This window comes from Rhineura floridana, chromosome 7, assembly GCF_030035675.1.
Source record: "Rhineura floridana isolate rRhiFlo1 chromosome 7, rRhiFlo1.hap2, whole genome shotgun sequence".
NCBI classification, from domain to species: Eukaryota; Metazoa; Chordata; class Lepidosauria; order Squamata; family Rhineuridae; genus Rhineura; species Rhineura floridana.
In genome coordinates, this window is record NC_084486.1 from 62,458,177 (window position 1) to 62,481,891 (window position 23,715).

The window sequence follows — 23,715 nt, forward strand, 5'->3', positions numbered from 1 at the left end:
TCCCAGGCTTGCAAACGGATTATTTCTAGCATTATTTATCATGAAAATTTAACGCTAAGCCTGCACTACATTCCACTAGATTTCCAGAAATAGCTTTTATGTCATGTGAAAAATCAATTATAATGCGCAAATTACCAGATAAAAATCATCAGAATAATGGAATAAAGTGAAGTGTGAAAGCAGCACTGTACTTTATTCTCTTTTTCTGATGATTTGTTACCTGGTAACTTGCGCATTGTATTGACCTTTGGGTCCAATTATAAACACATTAACCTGTTCAAGAAGTGAGCAACATGACTATACGTCAGGTTTACATGTTTCCCCTTCTCTCACATTCTCCAGCTTCCTGGTTCATGACACACCATTGCTATGTTTTCTCTTAACTGGATTTGGAAATCCAGTTCAAACTTTGATTTCCAGTTCTGGTCAGGAAGCAAAATATGTCCTGCAGAAACAAAAGTTTGCCCAATTTGGATGTCTTTACAAACTATGGTTTGCCATGAACCAGGAAGTCATGGGGAGAATCTGAGTATTCAAAAGGAGGAAGAAGCCCAAGGCTTGACTATCGTGTCTGAATTAGGTGATTATCGTGTCAGCATTATATATTTATTGTGTGAGCTCCAGTATACTTAACCTTCCACGTTGATTATTTTTTAATCATTAGCAGAAATAGTTCCTAAAGTTTTGCATCAAAGAGAGAATTTAGTGTTATTATTTGCTATCTCACAGTGAACTCGCAAAGTATGCTTCTTGATGGTCAGATCTATTGTAATCCTGTAAGCCTGAAATTCCAGACTCACAACAGTGTTAAACCAGAACTACCTGTCAGTTACATGTTGCTGAGTTCAAGCAATTATAGAAATCATCTTTTATCAGGATGAAGACTGTGCAAGAGTTTTGAGGCTGTGCATTCTCTTGCCAGAGCAACAGAATAGTGTTCAGGCATGAGAATTTATGGCATTTCATTGATATTATTTACATCTCTGGGTCTTCAGGTAATCATTAAAGATGCCATTAACAGAATGTAAGCAGGCTCCTGGATCAGTAAAAAATTCAGTAGGTCCAGCAATCTCCATCCTAGACTGAAATCATTCTTATTAAAAAAATCTGCCTACCTAATTATAATTTTAAAAACTACAATTTTCAAACTACAAATGATACCAGCAAACACAATATCGGAATATGTTTCTTTAGATTCTCAATACTCTTGCTTCTACACATAACACAAGGAAGTGTTCCATTATTTGCAGATACTGAACTACACCAAAAAACCCCAAAACTGATATATTTACTATGATCTCTCTTTAAAAAGACTTCAGCATCCTTCTACTTTCACAATACTTTTCCTTATTAGCTGCTCTCCTGTAACGTTGTTATAATCTTTTATTTCCTTTTTTTCTTGTCTTTGCTCAAACCGTTTACCTATTAAGCTCTGTTTGTGTTCAGAGGCAATGCCCTCATCTCCTTTCATCTACCATATGATCCATCCTTAAGCTCCTTCTCATTTACCATTTTTTTAAAGAAAGGAAAGGCCAAAAGTAGCAGGAAAGGAAATGGGTCAAGAAAGATAGTAGGTATGTAAAATGGGAACTTGCAACAAAAAAGGTGAACTGGGTCAAGCTCATGCACAGTGAGAGTGCAGGAGGATCAGTATTACTATGTGGGTCAGAAAACTGGGCCAATTGAGAGGGCAATTTTTAATGAGTATGAACAGCAAAAGGATGCCACTTAATAAAAATAGCATACGGTTCCCAGAAAGAGGAAGAAGGGAAAAAACAAATGAATAGTTGAATAGCAATGCAGATTGGGCACTGTGACAGGACACAGCTGCTTCATCCCACTGCAACTCAATACTGGGGTCCTGAAAGTTGAAATGGAAATGGACTGCCTTCAAGTCGATCCCGACTTATGGCTACCCTATGAATAGGGATTTCATGATAAGCAGTATTCAGAGGGGGTTTACCATTGCCTCCCTCTGAGGCTAGTTGTCCCCAGCTGGCTAGGGAAAGTTATAGATCCTGAAAGCTGCAGGAGCAAGTGCAGCAACCACACCAAAAAGACAACAGTGGTTCAGCAAAGGTTGAAGCAACAGAAGAGGAATGTTAGACCATGTGGCTGAGATGATACCACCTAACTCCATAGCAACAAAAGAAGTTTATGCAGAAGAAAGTTGGAAGCATAACAGAGTAGTAAGCCATACTATTTATTTATTAAATTTATATCCCGCCCTTCCTCCCAGTAGGGCTGCTGTGCTGCAGAAGTCCCCTCCCTTAAGTTGCTGAGATGCAAACAGAAACAGCCCAAGACACTCTTCTGACTGGGCAGAAAATTCAAAAGGCGCTTCCCAACATGATAAAAATGTAATAAAACACTTAACTACATAAATCAACAATGTGAGGGCCTATAAATGTAGCCCAAAATCTGTCACCTTACTCTTATGTTAGAGCTGGCCCTGGGTTTTAACAAGATGATTAACTGGTTATATTAACTGATTTTAAAAAACCTTTTCAATAGACCAAATTAATCAGATAAAATATTTGTTCATATATATATATATAAGAACTGCAAGAACTCATGCATAAGAGGGAACGTCTCTTCTAAGATGGTGCTGGTGCCTATTGGTGATACATGAATAGGGGTGTAGTCATCCAGGGTCCTGGGGGGTGTTTTGGGAGCAGGGTCCCAGTAGGGTTCCTTGTCTTCAGCATCCTATGAGACAATCAGCATGAAAGGGGTGTGTGTTAGCCACTGAGAATAGTCTTCTAACAAGTTTCCTTGTCCTTTCCTGCTCCTTGGAGCCAATCAGAGTGAAAGGAGGTGAGTCAGCCATTGAGAAGATTCTTCTCAGCAGCCAACATGCTCCCTTTTCATGCTTACTGGCTCCTAGGGACATCTGTTGTTGTGGAAGAAGGCATTAACAAGGATCTCATTCTCAATCCAGCGGCAAAATGGGGGGGGGGGCATGGCTGCGACTAACATGAAGGGACACTACACTTCTGAATTTTCCACTATACTTCTGTACATGAAGAAATTGTCTAAAAATAGAGTAGGCTTCAAATATATGCTGCAAATATATGCAGATTTCATTGATAAATCAGTCAACAAGCTCATATGATTAATCAACTAAGACTAGCTGGGTGGCAGACCTAATTTCAATGTATTCATTGTGATTCCATTGAAGGCAACACTTCACCAAAAGCTCCTCCAGTGTGTGGCCACAGGACAATGCATACTCTTTTCCAGCTGCTCTGTCTATGCTTAGTAGGACCTTGCTGAGGTACTCCAACCCTGGACATCAATTGCTGTAAACCGCCCAGAGAGCTCCGGCTATGGGGCGGTATGTATGTATGTATGTATGTATGTATGTATGTATGAATGAATACATACATACATACATACATACATACAGGCAGAACTCTGTGCATGGAAATAGCAAAGCAGCTAGAAGAGACACAAGCTGGAAGCAGACTGCAGGTCCTTAACAATATGTAGCACAGGAAACTCATTTCTTGTATCTCCATGACTTGCACTCCTAATTACTCTGGTTTGAAAACTGCATAGAACAAGCTCCTATTGACTTGGCCACCTTCTTCTCAAGAAATTCAGATTCTTTATTGTTACGGTCATAGACCCGTGGTTCACAGCGGAAACAAAGTACAGAAAACTTAATCAAAGGACTGTAATACAAGAGTTGATAAAAAACACAATTCTGAAAGCTTAGTACATGAAATAAAAATACAAGGGAATTATTAAATGCAGGATAAGGAAATGTGTTTCTGTTGGGCCGCATAGACAAACCTAGCTACCTGAATAGTAGTTTCTTTATCTAACCCAGAGAGCAAATGGGCAACAATAACATCAGTCGGTTTATGATGCAGTTTCGCCAGTAGAGGATTAAGAAACTTAGTACGAATCTGGGAATATAGGGGGCAGGAGAAGAGGGTATGATGTAGAGTTTCAATGGTGCCAACGCCACAAGGGCAAACACGGAGTTCATAAGGAATCCCTCTAAACCTCCCTTCCAACATCGCAGAGTAAAGGGAATTGAACCTGGCTTTAGAAAAGGCTAAGCGTAGTTTAGGGGTTGTTAGGAGATCTAAGTAAGGGTTGAGCTTTCCGGGATTCTTCTCAAGAGAGGAAGAAATAAGAGACTCTAACTGCTACAGCCCCCAAAGGTAGAAAGCAAAAAATCCTTGCCACAATAAAATACATGATTAACACAACAATCACAAACCTGACTTATCTAGCAGCTGGGACAGAATTGCTCCCTTAGGCCAATGGAGTACAATGAAACAAGGTCCACCAGCATAGTAACACCCCTGTGTTGGTGGGAGGCTTTCACAAGCATAACTGTTAGGCCATCCAAAAGGAAGACATACAGGCAGAGTTGGGAATGTGATAGGAGAGCAGTGGGCCTAGCCAGAACCCTAAGCTAGCTCAGGGGTCGATCCTCTTCCCTGTGATGGCATAAAACTAGGTTTGAAAAAAAAGATCTGGCTTAATTTTAAAAATACTTCCACTGAAGACAACAAACAGGTAACTGTCACCTAATCACTTCTTCCTGTTCTGCCCCCAGAACCGCAATGGAAGATAGGAATCTGACTAACTCTGCGGCCAGGGCACACAAACAGGACTAAGACATGGCATGGGACAACTATGATCAAGCAATCCCAATCCAGGAATGACCGTAGCTGTCTTGGCAGCTGAAGCTGGTAAAAGGCACTCCTATCCATCAAAGACACCTATGCCTGCAATGACAGAGCTAGATCCAGAAACACCCCCAAACTATGCACCTGCTCCTTCAGGAAGAATGCAACCCCATCCAGGTTACTGACTTCCTGGATCCAGGCACCATTCACCCATAGAGATTCCATCTTGCCAGGATTGGGATGTAGTTAATTCATCCTCATCAAGCCCACCTTTGAATCCAGACACCAGTCCGGAGCCTTCTCAGACATTCCTGATTCAGATGTTACAGAGAAATAGAGTTGGGTATCATCAGCATACTGATAACACCTCACTCCAAAACTCCTAACCCAACAGGTTCATGTAGATGTTAAATAGCATTGGAGACAGTATTGTGCCCTGCGGTACCCCATACCTTCAGGTACCTTATACCTTAAACTGTTTTTAATATTGTATTCCATGTGACTCGCCTTGGGGGAATTCTGGTGAAAGACAGGTAACAACAACAGCAACAGCAACAACAGACAGAGAGCCAGAAAACACTCATCTAATGCTGCCTTCTAGAACCATCCCTGGAGAAAAGACCAGAACCACTGCAGAACAGTGCCCCTGATACCCATCTTCCATAGACAGTCCAGGAGAATATCATAGTTGATGGTATCAAAAGCCAATGAGAGATCTAGCAAGAGCTGCAGGGTCGCACTTCCCAATCCCATCCCCCTCCCAATAAATACCATCCATGAGGGCAACCAAGACAGATTTAGTCCCAAACCCAGGGAACCTAGGTACCCTGACTACCTTTAATCAGTCATGAAGGGCAAGGGTTGAGAAGGAACACTGATGGAAACATGAAGGGCAAGGGTTGAGAGGGCACATTAATGGAAGCATATACACAAGCCCCACATTATCAGACTACAAAAACTGATTGATCCCAGAAAGCATGGCTTAATGGAACATTGGAAACCTCACTTGGAGCTGCATCAGTCATGGTATCTAGCTCACCACAGAGATACTTTGTCTCCCAGCAAGCAACTAATAGAAGGCCTCTGAGATGTTGCGGGCTCCATCCGCTGATATATAGTGCCTTACAAAAGAAATCAGACCCCTGAACAATGCTCTCATATTACTGAATTACAAATGGTACCTTGTAATTTTGTTCAGTATTTTATTTTGAAATACTGAAACTCAAAATCAATTATTGTAAGGTGACATTGGTTTTATGTTGGGAAATGTTTGTAAGTAACATTTGTAAGTAAAATTGGTCAGGGCTCTGATTACTTTTGCAAGGCACTGTAGGTGTCTGTACCCCGAAGAGTTTCGTTGGGCAATTATTCAAGGACATGATGGAAGAAGCGAAGTAGACCCTCTTCACTGCTTTTACTGCCATGCAGAAGGCACAGTTACATGCCCTAGCACATGTTTAGTCATCTTCGCAGTGGGCCTTTTGCCACCTGCATTCTAGCCATCATCCAGCCTATTTCATTGCACATAGCCCCCCAGTATGTGCTCTACAGCATCAGAGAGGGCACTGCAGAGCAATTGTATCTATGGCCCTCTGCATCTCGCTGTTTCTTGGCAGGATTACCAGCTCTATCCACTGAAAAATCCCACAGCATTCAAGAATTGATTGGAATCCATAAGTCTTCAGAGGCAGACCATCCTAACTGGTTCCCCTCCCCTACAGGGAGAAATTAGTATCATTAGCCCAATTTCACAAGGAAGTGGTCTGACCATGACAACAGGATCACAGAAACCCCACCTATTTCCAGACCATCAATCTCATCACCAGCGGCAAAATTGAAATTGAGGATATGTTCCACACCATACACTGGGATCTTATACAACTACAACTTAACTGGAAAAACTGCATGCTTATTATTAGATTCTGGGAGAGCTCAGAATCAGAAGGTTGTGTCCAATTTAATCATAGAGCAGCCCCATTAAAATAAATGGATTATATCCAATCTTGGTCATACTCACAATGAAAATGGAAATGGACTGCCTTCAAGTTGATCCCGACTTATGGCTACCCTATGAATAGGGTTTCATGGTACGCAGTATTCAGAGGGGGTTTACCATTGCCTCCCTCTGAGGCTAGTCCTCCCCAGCTGGCTAGGGCCTACTCAGCTTGCCACAGCTGCACAAGCCAGCCCCTTCCTTGTTCACAACTGCCAGCTGGGGGGCAACTGGGCTCCTTGGGACTATGCAGCTTGCCAACAGCTGCACAGGTGGCAGGGAACATAACCCCTGAGCCACTCCCTGTAGGGGTGATCTTTAGCTGGCCCTTGACACCCAGGAGACACGAGCAGGGATTTGAACTCACATACTCTGGAGTCCCAGCCAGGCTCTCCTCCCCACTGTGCTAAATAGAGCTATTCAAATTAATGGGCATGACTAACTTAGGTCCATTTATTTCTATGGGTTTACTTGAAATATGACTTATCTGGATCCATCCTGTGTATTTTTGTTGCTTCCCTAACTTTGGTGACAAGGGATAAGATGGGGAGGCAAGGGAGGGTAAAAAAGGGGGGGACAGTGGTCAGGCTGTGGACAAAAGAAAGAAATATGGCTATTGTGGCTTATCTTGAAACTTTTGTATTTATTGAGAGTGTGTGCCTGAGTGCATTTTATATAATATGATACAGTAATGTGAAAGTACTCAGTCTTGATATACAAGTGGTAAAGTGTGGCTATTTAACCTAGCTATTTAATGTTTTGTTTAATGCATCCTGATTTTGAAATGTGTCAGCATCACCAATCACTTCCACTCATAGAAATTAGCAGATGCCACAGCAAATGTCTATTTCACATGCACCTCAAGCAGGGTCTTTGTAGATCAGCTGCAGGATCATCTGTGCCAACCCCCTGCATCCCCCCCAATTTTGAATTGTTTTACAATTCCAATTCTGCTAGGTTCTCTTGCAATCCTGCCCTTGTAAGACTCTGCAGGTATCTTATTCTTACAGGACTGTCCAGCTGCTCCACCGCCTCATGATGCCTAAGATTTCCGTTCCTCTTTTAAAGAGCTCTGTTGAAAGTTGTGCTAACAGATGCCCTATAGTGGCCAAACAACAGGATGTTGTAAATGTCCAACCGCTGTGGGCTTTTCATATGTATATGCTAATAGATATGCTATCAGCATACAGTTGTAAATGCAAATAACAGATCTCAAGAGGGAGCATGTTTTATTGCTCTTTAACCACCTTCTGCATTGTAACTGGCCAACTCCTCACTGGTTGCAACATGAAAAGCAAATCACTTACCTCATGTTGATGCTGTATAAACCAATCACAGCAATAATGGCACAGAAGAGAGGAGATGCTGTGGCTGATTTGATAAAGGCTTTTAACTAAGATTCTTACTTGTGTTCTCGCCTATTAAAACAATAGACTGGTCTATAGAAGTAATTACCAGCAAGGGCAAAGGATATACACCCATGGTCACACTTCATATTAAGTTATAAAAAACACATAAAGGCTTGCACAGTCAACAGATGTTTTAACAAAATGACAAAAGAAGACCAACTATTTGGGAATGCAACAAGCCATTTCTGATTACCTATAATACACTTAACCAAATAAGCTAATGGCCAGCTGTAAAAATTATAACATATTAGCACTAGCCAAGTGTGTGTTAACCTTTGCAAGCCATACATAAACCAAACCTTAATATGAAATTTCACCCAGCAATTGCATTTGATTACTCTGGATCATTCTGACAACAATTGCATGCAACCTGGCATCTGTAATTACACTGTAAAAACAATTCAAGTTAAAAGATAAAGGGCTTTGTTGCAATACAGATAATGAGCCAAATTCTGCTCTCGGCTAATCAAATGTAAAGAGAAATGTATACTTTACAGCTTTCCAGTTTGATTTTTCTTTTCCATCACATGCAATTCTGTGAGGTTACATATCAACCCAAACTTCAGAAAATATTAAGTTCCAGAAGATGCACTCCTATGTCCATTTCCCGGAGAGTAAGCCCCACTGAACTCATGTAGAAATGCACTGGACTGTTCTGTTTGATTGCCCCTCATCATTTCAAAGCAAGCACAAAACCAAAGAAGGATGGGATGTTTTTGATGCTTTAATCTTATTTTCCTAAGTAAAGAATTGACATTTTCTTTATGATGGACTTTAGGCAGGAGAACAAGCTGCTTCTCAATAAGAGGTCAATTACACATTTCAATTAGCAGATTTCCTTCTACATGGAGGCCTAAACTAAATGCTGTGAAGCAGAAAGTAAAATCTCTCTCTCTCATGCACACACACGTTAAGGTTGCAAGCTGCAATGTTAAGGTTTATCATTTCACAGGTTTATCGTTTCACAGAATAGCTTGTCTATGACCACAGCTAATGTGAATACAATCACAATGGTGCATGGGAAACTGTAAAGACAAACTCCTCATGGCCACTGCTGCCTGTGACTTGGCATGCATCCTATGTTAAGGATTCAATATAGACAGCGTTAAATGCTCAAGATATGCATCTTTGTAATTTGTGATGATTAGACATAAATCAAATATGCACAGTGGCGGCTGGTGCCTCCATGCCAGTGAGGTAGTGGAATCCCTTCTGGGTTTTAGTCCGAACTTTCAAGGAGCTGTCCAAGGTGAAAAGCTGCTGTCTCCAGGCCACCAAGGGGCATACAGGCGTACTGCTGTACAGGGCCCAGAGCCAGTAGGGGTACCAGACGCTGAGCCTTTTTCTTTTTTAAAACTGCTAGCCCTTGTAGGACAAAAAAACAAAAAAAAAATGAAGCAAAATAGGCAGGCACCATTTCAAACAATTGCTTTTGAAATGACAGGAACCTGCTCCTGCCTTTCAGTGTTTTAGCCAATGAGTGAAATCACAGTTGTGACTGACAAGTGCTGGTGTTACACACATAGCACAGAAGACCCCGAAATGGCTTCAAAATCACCCTGGAAGTTCCTTCTCCAGACAATGAAGAAGGGATGTCCTGATTCATTTTAAAGCTGTGCTTGGTCTTTATTGCTTAGTGTGCGACTCTTCCCCCTCCCCACAGACTCAGGCTGCAGTCACACTAACTGCTGCAAAAGCAGCCAGAATGTTTTCTCTGGCTTCAGTTTATAACACATTCAAAACATATTTGCCCATGGCTGGACACATCTCCCTTCCTCATTACTGATTAGGACCGCCTGCAGCAAAGCACTGGGCCATCATTGTGTCTGCCTGAGGCTACAGAAAAATGTTTTCATTGGACACATCTGGAGTGAAAACAGGGTTGATGGCCAATCAGTTTTGGAGACTGTGTAAAGCTGACTGTCACGATAAAAAGTGCTGGAGTTGCAACTTCTGAGGTTTTGAAGTAAAAGGGGGAGGAGTTTTACTAGTGTTGTATGTACCCGTGTTGAAAACGCACCGAAGCTAGCAAAACTGCAAGTGTATCTGTACCCTACAACAATGGAGAAGGGACTGCTTGGTATATTTTGAAAAGACTTCCTGGCTCATTTTGAACAGTTTTTTTTTTTGTCTTCCCTGTTTAAAAAGTTATTCTTGCCAGAGAAGATTTTTGAGAAATCCAGGATTTTAGTGTACCAGTGACTGGACAGTAGCATGTCCACCCAAAAGCAAGGGTAGTAACAAAGACAGGAATTCATATTCTAACGTCTGTAATTTCATGCAATTTTTAAAAAAAAAATTCCTGGGTACATCAGCATTAAAAATTTACCAAGTAATGCAAATAAAACCCATCAGTATTGGCAAATGTAACGCCAATATTCAAAAAGGGATCCAGAGGGGATCCCGGAAATTACAGGCCAGTTAGCTTAACTTCTGTCCCTGGAAAACTGGTAGAAAGTATGATTAAAGCTAGATTAACTAAGCACATAGAAGAACAAGCCTTGCTGAAGCAGAGCCAGCATGGCTTCTGCAAGGGAAAGTCCTGTCTCAGTAACCTATTAGAATTCTTTGAGAGTGTCAACAAGCATATAGATAGAGGTGATCCAGTGGACATAGTGTACTTAGACTTTCAAAAAGCGTTTGACAAGGTACCTCACCAAAGACTTCTGAGGAAGCTTAGCAGTCATGGAATAAGAGGAGAGGTCCTCTTGTGGATAAGGAATTGGTTAAGAAGCAGAAAGCAGAGAGTAGGAATAAACGGACAGTTCTCCCAATGGAGGGCTGTAGAAAGTGGAGTCCCTCAAGGATCGGTATTGGGACCTGTACTTTTCAACTTGTTCATTAATGACCTAGAATTAGGAGTGAGCAGTGAAGTGGCCAAGTTTGCTGACGACACTAAATTGTTCAGGGTTGTTAAAACAAAAAGGGATTGTGAAGAGCTCCAAAAAGATCTCTCCAAACTGAGTGAATGGGCAGAAAAATGGCAAATGCAATTCAATATAAACAAGTGTAAAATTATGCATATTGGAGCAAAAAATCTTAATTTCACATATACGCTCATGGGGTCTGAACTGGCGGTGACCGACCAGGAGAGAGACCTCGGGGTTGTAGTGGACAGCACGATGAAAATGTCGACCCAGTGTGCGGCAGCTGTGAAAAAGGCAAATTCCATGCTAGCGATAATTAGGAAAGGTATTGAAAATAAAACAGCCGATATCATAACACCGTTGTATAAATCTATGGTGCGGCCGCATTTGGAATACTGTGTACAGTTCTGGTCGCCTCATCTCAAAAAGGATATTATAGAGTTGGAAAAGGTTCAGAAGAGGGCAACCAGAATGATCAAGGGGATGGAGCGACTCCCTTACGAGGAAAGGTTGCAGCATTTGGGGCTTTTTAGTTTAGAGAAAAGGCGGGTCAGAGGAGACATGATAGAAGTGTATAAAATTATGCATGGCATTGAGAAAGTGGATAGAGAAAAGTTCTTCTCCCTCTCTCATAATACTAGAACTCGTGGACATTCAAAGAAGCTGAATGTTGGAAGATTCAGGACAGACAAAAGGAAGTACTTCTTTACTCAGCGCATAGTTAAACTATGGAATTTGCTCCCACAAGATGCAGTAATGGCCACCAGCTTGGACGGCTTTAAAAGAAGATTAGACAATTTCATGGAGGACAGGGCTATCAATGGCTACTAGCCGTGATGGCTGTGCTGTGCCACCCTAGTCAGAGGCAGCATGCTTCTGAAAACCAGTTGCCGGAAGCCTCAGGAGGGGAGAGTGTTCTTGCACTCGGGTCCTGCTTGCGGGCTTCCCCCAGGCACCTGGTTGGCCACTGTGAGAACAGGATGCTGGACTAGATGGGCCACTGGCCTGATCCAGCAGGCTCTTCTTATGTTCTTATGTTCAGTAATATTGCAGGGGGGAGGTATTATAACTGAGAAAGCATAGGTTACATCAGCCATGCAAAGTAGCCCAGTGTTGCTTTACTAACATTACTGTTGGAGGAACTAAGAGGGAGTAGTGTATAGCTACTCTGCTGTTAGTCCAATGATGTTATCTAGTCTCTTGCTCTATTGTTATTTTTTAAGAGAACGGCAGTAGAGGGATGTGTGTGTTTAGTTTGCTGTATCAGCAACACAAGCAGGAAGAGGTGATTGATCACATTCCGTGGGTTAAAATAGGGGATTCTCAGGGGTGAGCTGTTGCTACTGGTATAAACACTTAAATGAGTACATTCATGTCAAAAGCTCAAATTCCACTGTTACTGTTTTAGTCTCACTGGTCTATTATGATAAATTATAGTTTATCATATATTAGCAACTTCACCTCAGGCAGAAAATGTCTTGAGCCAACTCGTGAATGGAAGTACAGAAGTGCCATGTATTTACATCCAAACCTCTTTCCAAACTTTATTTCAATGGCTATCTTACCATTCTCCCATTAGAAAAACATGCAACTTCAACCGTTTTCTATCTAACAATCATCTGCAGAGCATGCTCATGACAATCTTGAGGTATAGTGACAGACAACAATTGAACTACAATTATGGGGACGCAAAGGGATGAGGCATCATATATAGCCCAAAGCTGGCTCCCAGCCACAGGAGATGCGACAGTTATTTTGAGCCTGGGGGCCTCTAAGCAAATTTCACTCTCTCTTCTACTACTGCAGGCCTAGCCCAAATGTATTTGACTTGACTAAACATCCTGGGGACCATTGTTAATTAGCATGTCAAGGCACATTTTGAAGATTCAATATGTTCTCCCTCTCCCCCTAGAGTCCAATAAGCATCAAAAACAAATTAAGTGTTGAAATATACTGATTCTTAATGAACAACAAGGAGTTAGAAGCTTCCGACATTTCAAACAGAGCTCCAACATCTTTCATTTTCCTTGAAGGCTCTAGTTTTGCTGCCATTTCAACCAACACATTTCTGACATTACTCTCAGTTAAATTACAGTTTAAGTTTTCTGTATGGATTACAGTACAGAAGAGCTGCAGTAAACACAGCAACAAATATGGTAATATTTTGTATTCTGATTGGAGAAACAAACACCCAGCAACCTAATACAGACAAATAAAACTCCAAAACTCTCTTAGAAGGACAGTACAGACAGTTTAGACAATCTTTATATTTCCAGGTCTCCAAGTACGTAGCCACTGTTACTTGTGATAGCCTCAACAGATTTTGAATCTTGGCAAAAGGATATAAAGCATACTGCATATCCAAAAAAGCACACCTTGCACAATCAGGCAGGTAATTCTAAGAATTCTGCCACTTGGAAACCCAGTAAGTGTGAACTGTTTGAGACTTTCACCCTCTTCAGGTGCTACAATTATGGGTAACAATATACATGTGCGCTAACTCTACCCACTCGGTTGCCGTTTTCATTGCCTTCCTACTCATAGAAGGCAGTTGTGTGAAGTGGGAATCCTTTTGCATCCATGGAGGCTCCCTTTGAATTTTGGTTCCACATGTGTAACACCAGAAAAGAGCTGGCATGATATTATCATACCCTGCACCAGTCCTTTTTTTATTTTTAACAGATTTTATTACAAGTTCCTACCTAGAGTGATTTACAAAAAACAAATACACTAAAAATAAATGTAAAACAACACCACCACAATTTTAAGTCAATAGAAATTTAATAAATATAATGCAGTGTAAAAAGTGGTAAGCAGAGATAAAGCAGATTATCGCTAGTCGGGCGGTATATAAATTTAATAAATAATAAATAATAATAATAATAATTAACGCCTGGGAAAATAAAAAAGGATTTCTGCCGCTGTTGTTATACAAAATCCCAAAATAATCCAATGAAGCTGAATGGCAGGAGATTCAGGGCAGGCTTTTGGAAGTACTTCTTCACACAGTGCATAGTTAAACTATGGAATTTGTTACTACAAGGCATGATGGCCATCAACTTTGCCAGCTTTTAAAAGGGATTACACCAGAGTTAACCAACCCATCACCTGCAGCCGCCATGGAGCCCACGAATGTGCCCCCAGCAGGTAGTGCAGAATCTGAGCTTTTTTTTTTTAAAGAAAAGAAAGTCTCTAGCCCCCCTAAAAATAAAGTTATGAAGCAAAATGTGCAGGTACCATTCTAAGTGAGAACATTTTTAGATGTATTTTATAATTGTTATATTCTTTTTTGTTTTGTTTTGTAATTGATTTATTTTGTTTTCATGTTATGTATATTGTTTAGAGATTTATTGTTCAGTTATGTTTATTTAAAATGTGAATTGTTGTTTTTCTTTTTTACTAGCAATTATACCAAATGTGAATGTATATTGATTTTTATGTTGTAAACTGCCCAGACAGCTTCGGCTATGGGGCGGTATACAAGTGTAATAATAATAATAATAATGCCAAATGAATCAGCCCAGGTGCTTCTGCCTGCCCGTGTTATTAGCCAATGAGTGAAGTCAGTTTGTGGTTGATAAGTGAGTTGTTTGGACACCAGGCAATAGAAATTCCTGGGGTCCTCAAGAGCTACTGTTTTGCTCTCCCTTTTAGTGTACTTTTATTATTTATTTATTTATTTATTGCATTTATATCCCACCTTTTCTCTAAGAAGCTCAAAGTGGTGTACAGTACATGGTTCTTTCCCCCCCCCCTCCAAAACAACTCTGTGAAGTAGGTTAGGCTGAGAGGCAGTGACTGGCCCAAGGTCACCAAATGATCTTCATAGCCAAGCAGCGATTCAAAACCTGGTCTCCCAGGTCCTAGACCAACACACTAACCACTACATCACACTGGCTTCTGTCTTTTTTTTCTAGCCCTTGGAATCTCCATAATTTGTCCTTTCTTTTTCCCTAGCAACCAGAATGCATCTTTCCTGTGCTGGGTTCACCTGAGATAAGGCAGTGACTGGAAATTATTTTCTGCAAATACTACACATTAGCGTGGATGAACGTTAAAGAATCCCCCTCCTCCAAAAAAGGCAAAAGTGAAAACTTTGCAAAGAGGCTTGGGCATGTCTCCTGCTTTGCTGGAGCTGAAGACTGGTGACTCTTTTAAGAATTTATTGTATAGTTACCTCACAGTACAATGGTGTACATGTCCACTGTCTCATTGCGTTGAATTGGACTTACTTCCATGTAAGTGGGTACAGGATGGCAGTCTAGGCTTTGGTTTAGGGTTGGCTTGGGAAAAAACAGGGTGCTTCTGTCTTTAACAGCTGTATGGCAGACAGGAACTCAGCAGGTCAAGGCTTTTCTAGTATGGAAATACCATTATGGGAAAAGCTTCACCATGACTACTCTCTAATTTTGTGTTATGCATTGCCCCCTGACAGCCATTTTGCGACTGGTGCCCCAAACACTCTCTCAAAATTTGAAATATGCCCTCTGGTCCAAAAAGATTGGTGACCCCTGGGTTAGACAGATTTACAGCGGATAACACTATCAATGGGTACTACTCATAAAGGCTATATCTTACCTTCAGGATCACAGAGACTATGCCTCTAAGGCAGCCTTTCCCAACCAGTGTGCCTCCAGATGTTGTTGGACCACAACTCCCATCAGCCTCACCCATTGTCAATGCTGGCTGAGGCTGATGGCAGTTGTGGTCCAACAACATCTGGAGGCACACTGGTTGGGAAAGGCTGCTCTTAAGGAATACTAATTGCTGGAGAACAACAGTGGGAGAGGGCATTGCTCTATTGCTCTGCTTTTAGTCTGCTCCCCATAGGCATCTGACTGGCATAGGGACCTCAACCAGATATGCCTTTTCTTATGTTTCCATACTTGTCACACAGCATGTTTGGTCTTTGTGTTTCCATGCCTACAGATAGGGCTGTAAGCTACGTGATGATTTTGCAGGAGTGAAAAAAAAGTGTATCATGAAATAGTTGGTGCAGAATTCCCTTTCAGGGATATCTCAGCTCTTCTGGCTAAGATATACAACAGGAAGGGAGAACCTGTGGCCTCCAGATGTTGTTGAACTACAGTTGCCATCATCCCTGATCATTAGCCATGCTGTCAGGATCTGATGGGAGCTGGAGTCTAATAATATCTGGAGGGCTACAGGTTCCCCATCACTGATATAAAATATTCAGAGTTGGAGGGGTCTTGCAGGTCATTTAGTCTGCCCCACTGCTCAGTGCAGAAGCCCAGAGCTATAGCATTCCCAACCAATGGTTACTAGCCTCTGTTTGAAGGCCTCCAGGTAGCAGGACTTGCTACCACTCAACACAAGTCAAATGACTTAGGCTGCACTCTAGTATATGTCTACTCAGAAGTAAGCTCTATTGGGTGCAATGGGACTCACACCTAAGTTTGAAGAGGTTAGGCATGGGGGGCACTGTATTGCAGTGGTTCCATTCCTTCCTCTCTGGTAGGTACCAAAGAGTGGCATTGGAGGATGAGGTTTCGGATCCTTGGCCTCTCACTTGTGGGGTGCCACAGGGTTCCATCCTCTCCCCGATGCTGTTCAACATCTATATAAAGCCGCTGGGGGCAATCATCAGGAGATTTGGGCTGCAATGTCATCAGTATGCGGATGACATGCAGCTCTATCTCTCATTTAAATCTTCACTGAGGTTGGCTGTAGAAACCCTGTCCAAGTGCCTGGAGTCGGTGAGTGGCTGGATGGGAAGGAATAAGCTGAAGCTGAACCCTGACAAAACCGAGGTACTGTTTGTGGGAGACAAAGGAAGGCTGGGGGATGCGGACCTGGTGCTCAATGGGGTACGTTTGCCCCTGAAAGACCAGGTCCGCAGCCTGGGGGTCATTCTTGACTCCCAGCTGACCACGGAGGCTCAAGTCTCGGCTGTGAGCCAGGCGGCGCTGTATCAACTCCATCTGATACGGAGGCTGCGCCCCTACCTTCCCAACCATCTGCTCCCACCGGTAGTACATGCCCTGGTCACCTCTCGCCTAGACTACTGTAATGCGCTCTACGTGGGGTTACCCTTGAAAACGGTCCGGAAGCTGCAACTGGTACAGAATGCGGTGGCTCGTCTGATTAAAGGCAGCCGCCGGCAAGATCACATCACTCCAGTGCTGAAGGACTTGCACTGGCTATTGGTTGTTTACCGGGCCCAATTCAAGGTGTTGGTTTTGACCTTTAAAACCCTACACGGTTTTAGCCCAGTCTATCTGAAGGAGCGCCTCCAGCATCATCAGGGATGCCGCTCAACAAGATCAGCCTCAGAAGACCTTCTCTTGATCCCACTGGTTAAAACAGCTAGACTGGTGAGGACTAGAGAGAGGGCTTTTTCAATAGTGGCCCCCACCCTGTGGAACTCTCTCCCAAATGATCTCCGCCATGCCCCTTCTATGATAAGCTTCCGCCGGGCCTTGAAGACCTGGCTCTTCAGGCAGGCTTTTGGGGTGGGTTAGGTTTCTTACTGTTATGGTTTTAAATTTTAATGTTTTAATGTATTGTTTTATCTTGTACGTCGCCTAGAGTGGCTGGACAACAAGCCAGATGGGCGACTAATAAATTAAATAAATAATAATAATAAATAATAAGTTAGCGTGTATTGGATTGCAGCCTTACTTTGCTCACACTCAAGCTTTAACTGAAGAGAGAGCAAAAATCTTCCATTGGTTTTTCTGGCCTTGTCCTGCAGTTTGAAGATTGGTTTCTTACAGAAGTAAACTCAAAGCTCTTCTCTGCAGTGTATTTGCCCAAGACATGTAGTTTGGTTTTCATGAATTCATCTGTAGGAGTTTGCCTCACACAGCAAAGGGTAACTAGATGACCTCTACGTGTTCATGATTCTATTTTTATGTTCCTACCAGTAAAGGTATTGCTGCCACCACCCCTTTCGTTAGAGTGAGCAGCTGCTGTTCTGAGCTACAGGAAATTTGAAGTACCCTCCATCAGTAATGATAGGGATGAATGCAAGACTCATCACCCTAGGAAGCTCTAACATGACAAAGAAGCCATAATAAGATCACCTGCCAGAGGCATGTTTTACCTCAAAATGTGTTTTTCCCCCCACCAGTCCAACTACATTTGACAGAGGCCATATTCCCCCCCCCCTGCAATTCCGGAGAAATTAACCTCATTTATTCCAGACATGTATGTTTAGGATCAGGATAATTCCTTAACAGTTATTATATCTTTTACAAAACAGATTGCACATTGTTTTCATTTTAATTAGAGACCACATTCAGTAATAGGCAAAAAACCTTGCAGTTTAAGAATGTACCTATAGCCCACAGATATTTCTATCAAACTTTAAAAAGCAGGGAAATTGGGCAGCTATAGTGAATGCACCAGGGGAGCAGGAGACCTGACCTCTCTGAGATATTATACTGCCCTACAAATTGTCAAAATGCAAACACAATTTGGGTTGGTCTTTCACAGTCCAATCTACTTGCTGTGACGCTTGGAAGAATTTGGTAACATGTGCCTCTGAGCATATGGTGAGTGGTGGCAATATCTGCCATCTCCAAAGATGGAGAATTCCATTTTTGTATGTTTGTTGGTGTTCTTACTTTGCTTCTTTCCTGTGTTACTAATGTTTCTACAGAGAATCTAAACTAGAAAATTGTATTTCCCTCATTATTCATCCTAGAAATCTGTGTCAAATTTATTTTTATTAATTTCAACGCCTTTTTATTGGTCAATGTCATATGATGGTGAAGACAGCCTTTTGTATTTCAAATTGTTGGTTATGTTCTATTTCTATTTTGAGTGCATTAACAGTTGAATCTGAAACTGCAGTTTGATGTAAAATCAGACTGATTACAATATGTTGCTACTTCAGCAATGACTCTAGCTGTAGGAAAAAAGAAGATGCATGTTTTCAGCCTGCTATGTTTAAGCCACTTCATTTAAGGCAAGGTGGGCATGGTCAAAAACATAGAGCACACCTAGCATTTTGCTAGAATATATTTCACCTCCCACTGTTTTATCTTGTGCAAATTGACACACTCCTGAGGTCCACTGGAGACTATTCTGCAGAAGTCAGTGCCATTATTAGTTTTTTTAGTGTAAATTTTGCAAAGTGTTGCTGTACTTCACGTATTCGCAGAAACAGAAACAAAAGAAAATGATTTCCTATAGGAAACTTCACTAAAATTGCAAAGTAAATCAAACATATTTAAAGTGACCATCTGAACTATATCAACTGTCTTAATAATGTTGCTTCCTCCCTGCTAAAACAAGATCAGCACAGCACATGTCTTCTTTCTATTATTTGGGCTGAGTGCAGGTATTGCCACCACTCACCATATGCTCAGAGGCATGTAACCAAATTCTTCCAAGCTACACAGTAAGTGGATTGGACTGTGAAAGAACAACCCAAATTGTGTTTGCATTTTGACAAATTTGTAGGGCAGTCCAATATCTCAGAGAGGAGGTCAGGTCTCCTGCTCCCCTGGTGCATTCACTATAGCTGCCCAATTTCCTTGCTTTTAAAAGTTTGATAGAAATATCTGTGGGCTATAGGTACATTCTTAAACCGCAAGGTTTTTTTGCCTATTAGTGAATTTCCCTACTTTTTAATCCGGGAGGTAAGAAATGGGATCCTGTCCAAGCTTGCTGAGAATGGATTGATCATTTGCATGCTTATTAAGTTCAGTGGGATTTACTCCCCTGCAATCATGCTTAGGATGGGTGAAACTGACCACAGGGGATGGGGAGGGCAGGAGGAGAAAGAGGACGAGGGAGGGGAGGAAAGGCAGAGGAGAGGACTGGGATGGGAGCAGGAAGGAGGGGGAGGGGAGGAGAAGGACAGGTTTGATCATTTGCATGTTTATTGAGTTTAGTGCAATTTACTCCCGTGCTATCATGTTTAGGATAGGTAAAAATGACCATGGGGAGGGGGTGAGGCCTGGAGTGGGCAGGGAAGGAAGAAGAAGGAAGAGGAGAGGAAGAAGGGAGGAGGAAGGGAGAGGAGAGGGGAATTAGGGGGAAGGCAGGTCTGATCATTTGCATGCTTATTGAGTTCAATGGGATTTACCCCTATGCAATCATGGTTAGAATAGGAAAAACTGACCATGGGGGAGGAGGCGGAGGAAGGGGAAGGAGCGTATTGGAGAGGGGCAAAGGAAGGGGGAGGGGAGGGGAGGGGAGGTTTGATTATTTGCATGCTTATAGAGTTCAATAGTATTTACTTCTGTGCAATCATGCTTAAGATAGGTAAAACTGACCATGGGGAGGAGGAAGGGGAGGGGGGAAGAGGAAGGGGGGGAGGAAGGGGGGGAGGAGGAAGGAGGGAATTGGAAGGGGATGGGGAGGGAGAGGCAAAGCAAGGGGGAAGGAAGGAGCAAGAGGGAGGGGATCGGAGGAAGGAGGGAGGGGATTGGAGGAAGAAGGGAGGGTGGGTTTGATCTAGGGTTTCCAGGCTCAGGGCCTGAAAATGATTCTGTATCTTTAAGAGAAGAGAAAATTCAGCCAAGTGCAGGTTTTCTTGCAACACTGTACTGGGAAAAACCAGATGGTGATTCTGCCTTCCCCCTGCACAACTTTTAAAGATATAGAAGACCTCTTGGAGGCTGGGCCTGGCAACCCTAGTTTGATCATTTGCATACTTTTTTAGTTCAATGGGATTTATTTCTGTGCAATCATGTTTGAAAATGGAAATGGATTGCCTTCAAGTCAACTGAACTTATGGTGACCCTTTGAATAGGGTTTTCATGGTAAGTGGTATTCGGAGGAGGTTTACCATTGCCTTCCTCTGAGGCTGAGAGACAGTGACTGGCCCAAGGTCACCCAGTCAGCTTCATGACTGTGTGGGGATTCAAACCCTGGTCTCCCATGTCCTAGTCCAACAATGACCCAGGGGAGGGGGAGGGGGAATGGGAGGGGGGGGAGATTGGGTGGGTGGGCACTGGGTAAAGGGGAAAATCCTTTCCTTTCCAAAAGGAAAACATTGTGAACAGTATCATTGCTTTTCAGTGTTTCCCTCACCTTTTTATTCTACAGCAGACACATGTAGCCTCCCACCCAAATTTAAACCAAAGCTGCCCCTGGCCACATCCACACCATGCCTTTATTTCCCTTTGGACAGTCATGGCTTCTCTCAAAGAAACCAGTGAAGTGTAGTTAATGAAGGGTGCTGAGAGTTGCGAGGAGACACCCTGTTCCCCTCACAGACCTTCAATCGGAGTGACTGACTGTTAAACCAGTCTGGCCACTGGAGCTCTCTCAGTGGAATAGGAGTCTCTTCTCAGCACCCTTCACAAACTACACTTCCCAGGATTCTCTGAGGGAAGCCATGACTGTCTCAAGTGAAATCAAAGTCTGGTGTGGGTGTGGCCCCGATTAGCCAAACCCAGTAGCTGTGAGGCTTTTAGAACACTGTTGGTTCTTACTGAGCATGCCCACCCTTATCATTGGCTTCCAGCCAAAATTCTTAAATTAATTAAAAATCAGCCAGGCATTTTTTAAACTTTGAAACTGCAGAAGATGAAGGTCAGAGTATGGGGCAAGGTCAGTAATAGGATTACAGGTACTCTGTGAACATGGCTGATTTTTAATTAATTTCAACAGATTATGAGAACTCTCAGGGGAAAAAGTCCAAAAGGGTTCTGGTTTTTTTTCTCTCTTTTTAGACTCTGAACTCTCTGTTCTGACTGTTTTGTGTATCGTCATGAAAATTGAGAGGGGGTTGTTAAGCAAGCGTTTCTGAGTTCAGGACTATAAGTTTTGTAAGGTTTTGTTTTGAAATGAGCTTATGGGAAGCATCAGAATGGCATGGGGGTATTTTCAATTTAACATTGCAGAATGTGAAAAATCCACGCTGGCTATAGTATACAGCCACTCTTGTGGCTGTATAATTACATTTTAGCTTGCTCATTTGATCTTGTCAATATTTAACATTTTCACTTAATGCTCATTCTATTAAATGTTATTTTTTTTAAAAAAATAAGCTTTTTAAAATGAAGTTTTTAACTGATTATGCAAGTATTTTTAAATGCTAGGTGATCTTGAAAGCATTACAGCTGTAGCTATCATATTAAAGATTGTAGAGAAGTACAGAAAATATGTAACATGGATACATTTTCTAGAACAAGTCGTCTGATTAGTCTGTTACACAAAAAACAAGGAAGTGTCTCGTAGCACTTTAAAAATAACTCATTTATTGCAAGAAGCAATTTTGTTGACACAAATGTCTGATTTAAATCATCAGCATTTCCAGTGTCAGTGGAACATATGGCAATTATAGCAGCAAAAAGTGTATGTGTGCAGAGTGTGTGTCAATTACTACAGTGGCCATTGATAGTCAACCCAGGGATAAGATCAGAGGGTATGGCTTCAGCTCAGAGGTTGTGTGGCTTCCAGACAGTCCTGCACATAATATTTTAATGAACTGCAGGCTGTGTGGGAAGCTCAGTGGTAGAGTTCATGCTTTCAACATAAAAAGTGCTGGTTCCAGGTTCTGGAGGATTCAGGGTAACAGGCATTTGGGCATACCTCCATCTTCCTCAGGGTCCAGCCAATCTGCAGCAGCTACAGGAAGGGCAGGCTTCTTTTCTGAAACCCTGGACAGCCACTGCCAGTCTGTGTAGACAATACTGAGCTAGCTGGCTCAGCGATCAGACTCAATATAAGGCAGCTTCCTATATTCCTAAGTCAAGCGGTGCTGGCAGCCCAACTCTACAACCGTTCTGGAGGTATCAACTCTTATTTTTCCCTGAGACTTTTTTGAAGTGAGGAAAAGCAAAGAAAGAAGTTCCCTATCTGACCCTGCTTGCTGAGAATAGCTTATCTGCAGCAACACGCGCTCTCCTGCTCGCTACTCCGACCAGGGTCTGGCATTGTAAACAGCGTATAAGACCAGGTCCTCTGGGTAGAGGGAAGGAGTTTTGTGCAGGACAAGAAACTTATAGCCCAGTCGCTTGATTGGGTCCCACTTACTTTCTTACTGCTTCTATAGATCCAGGAATGGGGACTCCGCCTCCTTCGCCTCCGCTATCATAAAGCACCCCGCTGATATCTAACACCAGTCCCTTAATGCCCGCAAGGTGTTTTCTCCAAGCAGCCATAACGGAGAATAACCCGCGCCTGCACACTCAGCAAGTGCACGGTTACACATTCGCCGCCGGCTCCTAAACCCTTCCTGCTTGCGAAGGCGTCTGGGAAATGTAGTTATCCGTCGACTCGGAAGACGCGAACGGTGATTCCACCCTGCACGCCTACAGACATAATGACTTGGGAGTAAGCCCCACTGCACGCAGTAGGGCTTACTTCTGAGTAGACGGGCATAGAATCACGCTGTCCGGGAAGGGAAGTATTATGGCCCTTTGCAACCCGCTTGGTGCAGATCGACGCAGTGCTGGTTCCATATTCTGGGCAGCAGGCGTTTGGGGATGCCTCCATCTCCCTCAGGGTCCTGTCAGCCCAGTCTTTGGCACTGCGCAAGCAAAACAAGAGTGGATAGCACAGTGGGACGGATGGCCCCCATGGCGCGCTGTCTTGCCCCTTGCCTGAGTCCGATCCCTGCCACGGCGTCCCCCAAAGAAAGAACAAAAACACATATCCTTGCTCAGGTAAGGAGCAGCAGCCTCATCCCCTCTCATTTGCTCTCTGGGCGAAGCAGAAGTAGGCGCTGGACCCGGGGAGTCCGAACCTCCCAGCTGTGCCACCCAAAAGAGAGAAGAGTCAGAGATGGAGGCTGCCCTGGCTGTATTCTTGGCAGGGCGGCCTGCTGGGCCTAAGCCACCCCGAGGGGGAAACTGATCAGATAGAGCAGAGGT

General features: G+C 42.8%; 1 protein-coding gene across 2 annotated transcripts in view; it reads right to left on the reverse strand.

The window, feature by feature from the left end:
- The window catches only part of LHPP (phospholysine phosphohistidine inorganic pyrophosphate phosphatase), a 215,664-nt gene extending 192,591 nt beyond the window's left edge, over window positions 1-23,073 (reverse strand). For both annotated transcript variants that reach the window (XM_061634370.1, XM_061634371.1), the window contains exon 1: window positions 22,877-23,073. In XM_061634370.1, the coding sequence (XP_061490354.1) occupies window positions 22,877-23,004 (128 nt within the window). In that variant the 5' untranslated portion in view covers window positions 23,005-23,073. The remainder of the gene's footprint in view (window positions 1-22,876) is intronic.
- Between the last annotated feature and the right edge of the window lie 642 nt (window positions 23,074-23,715).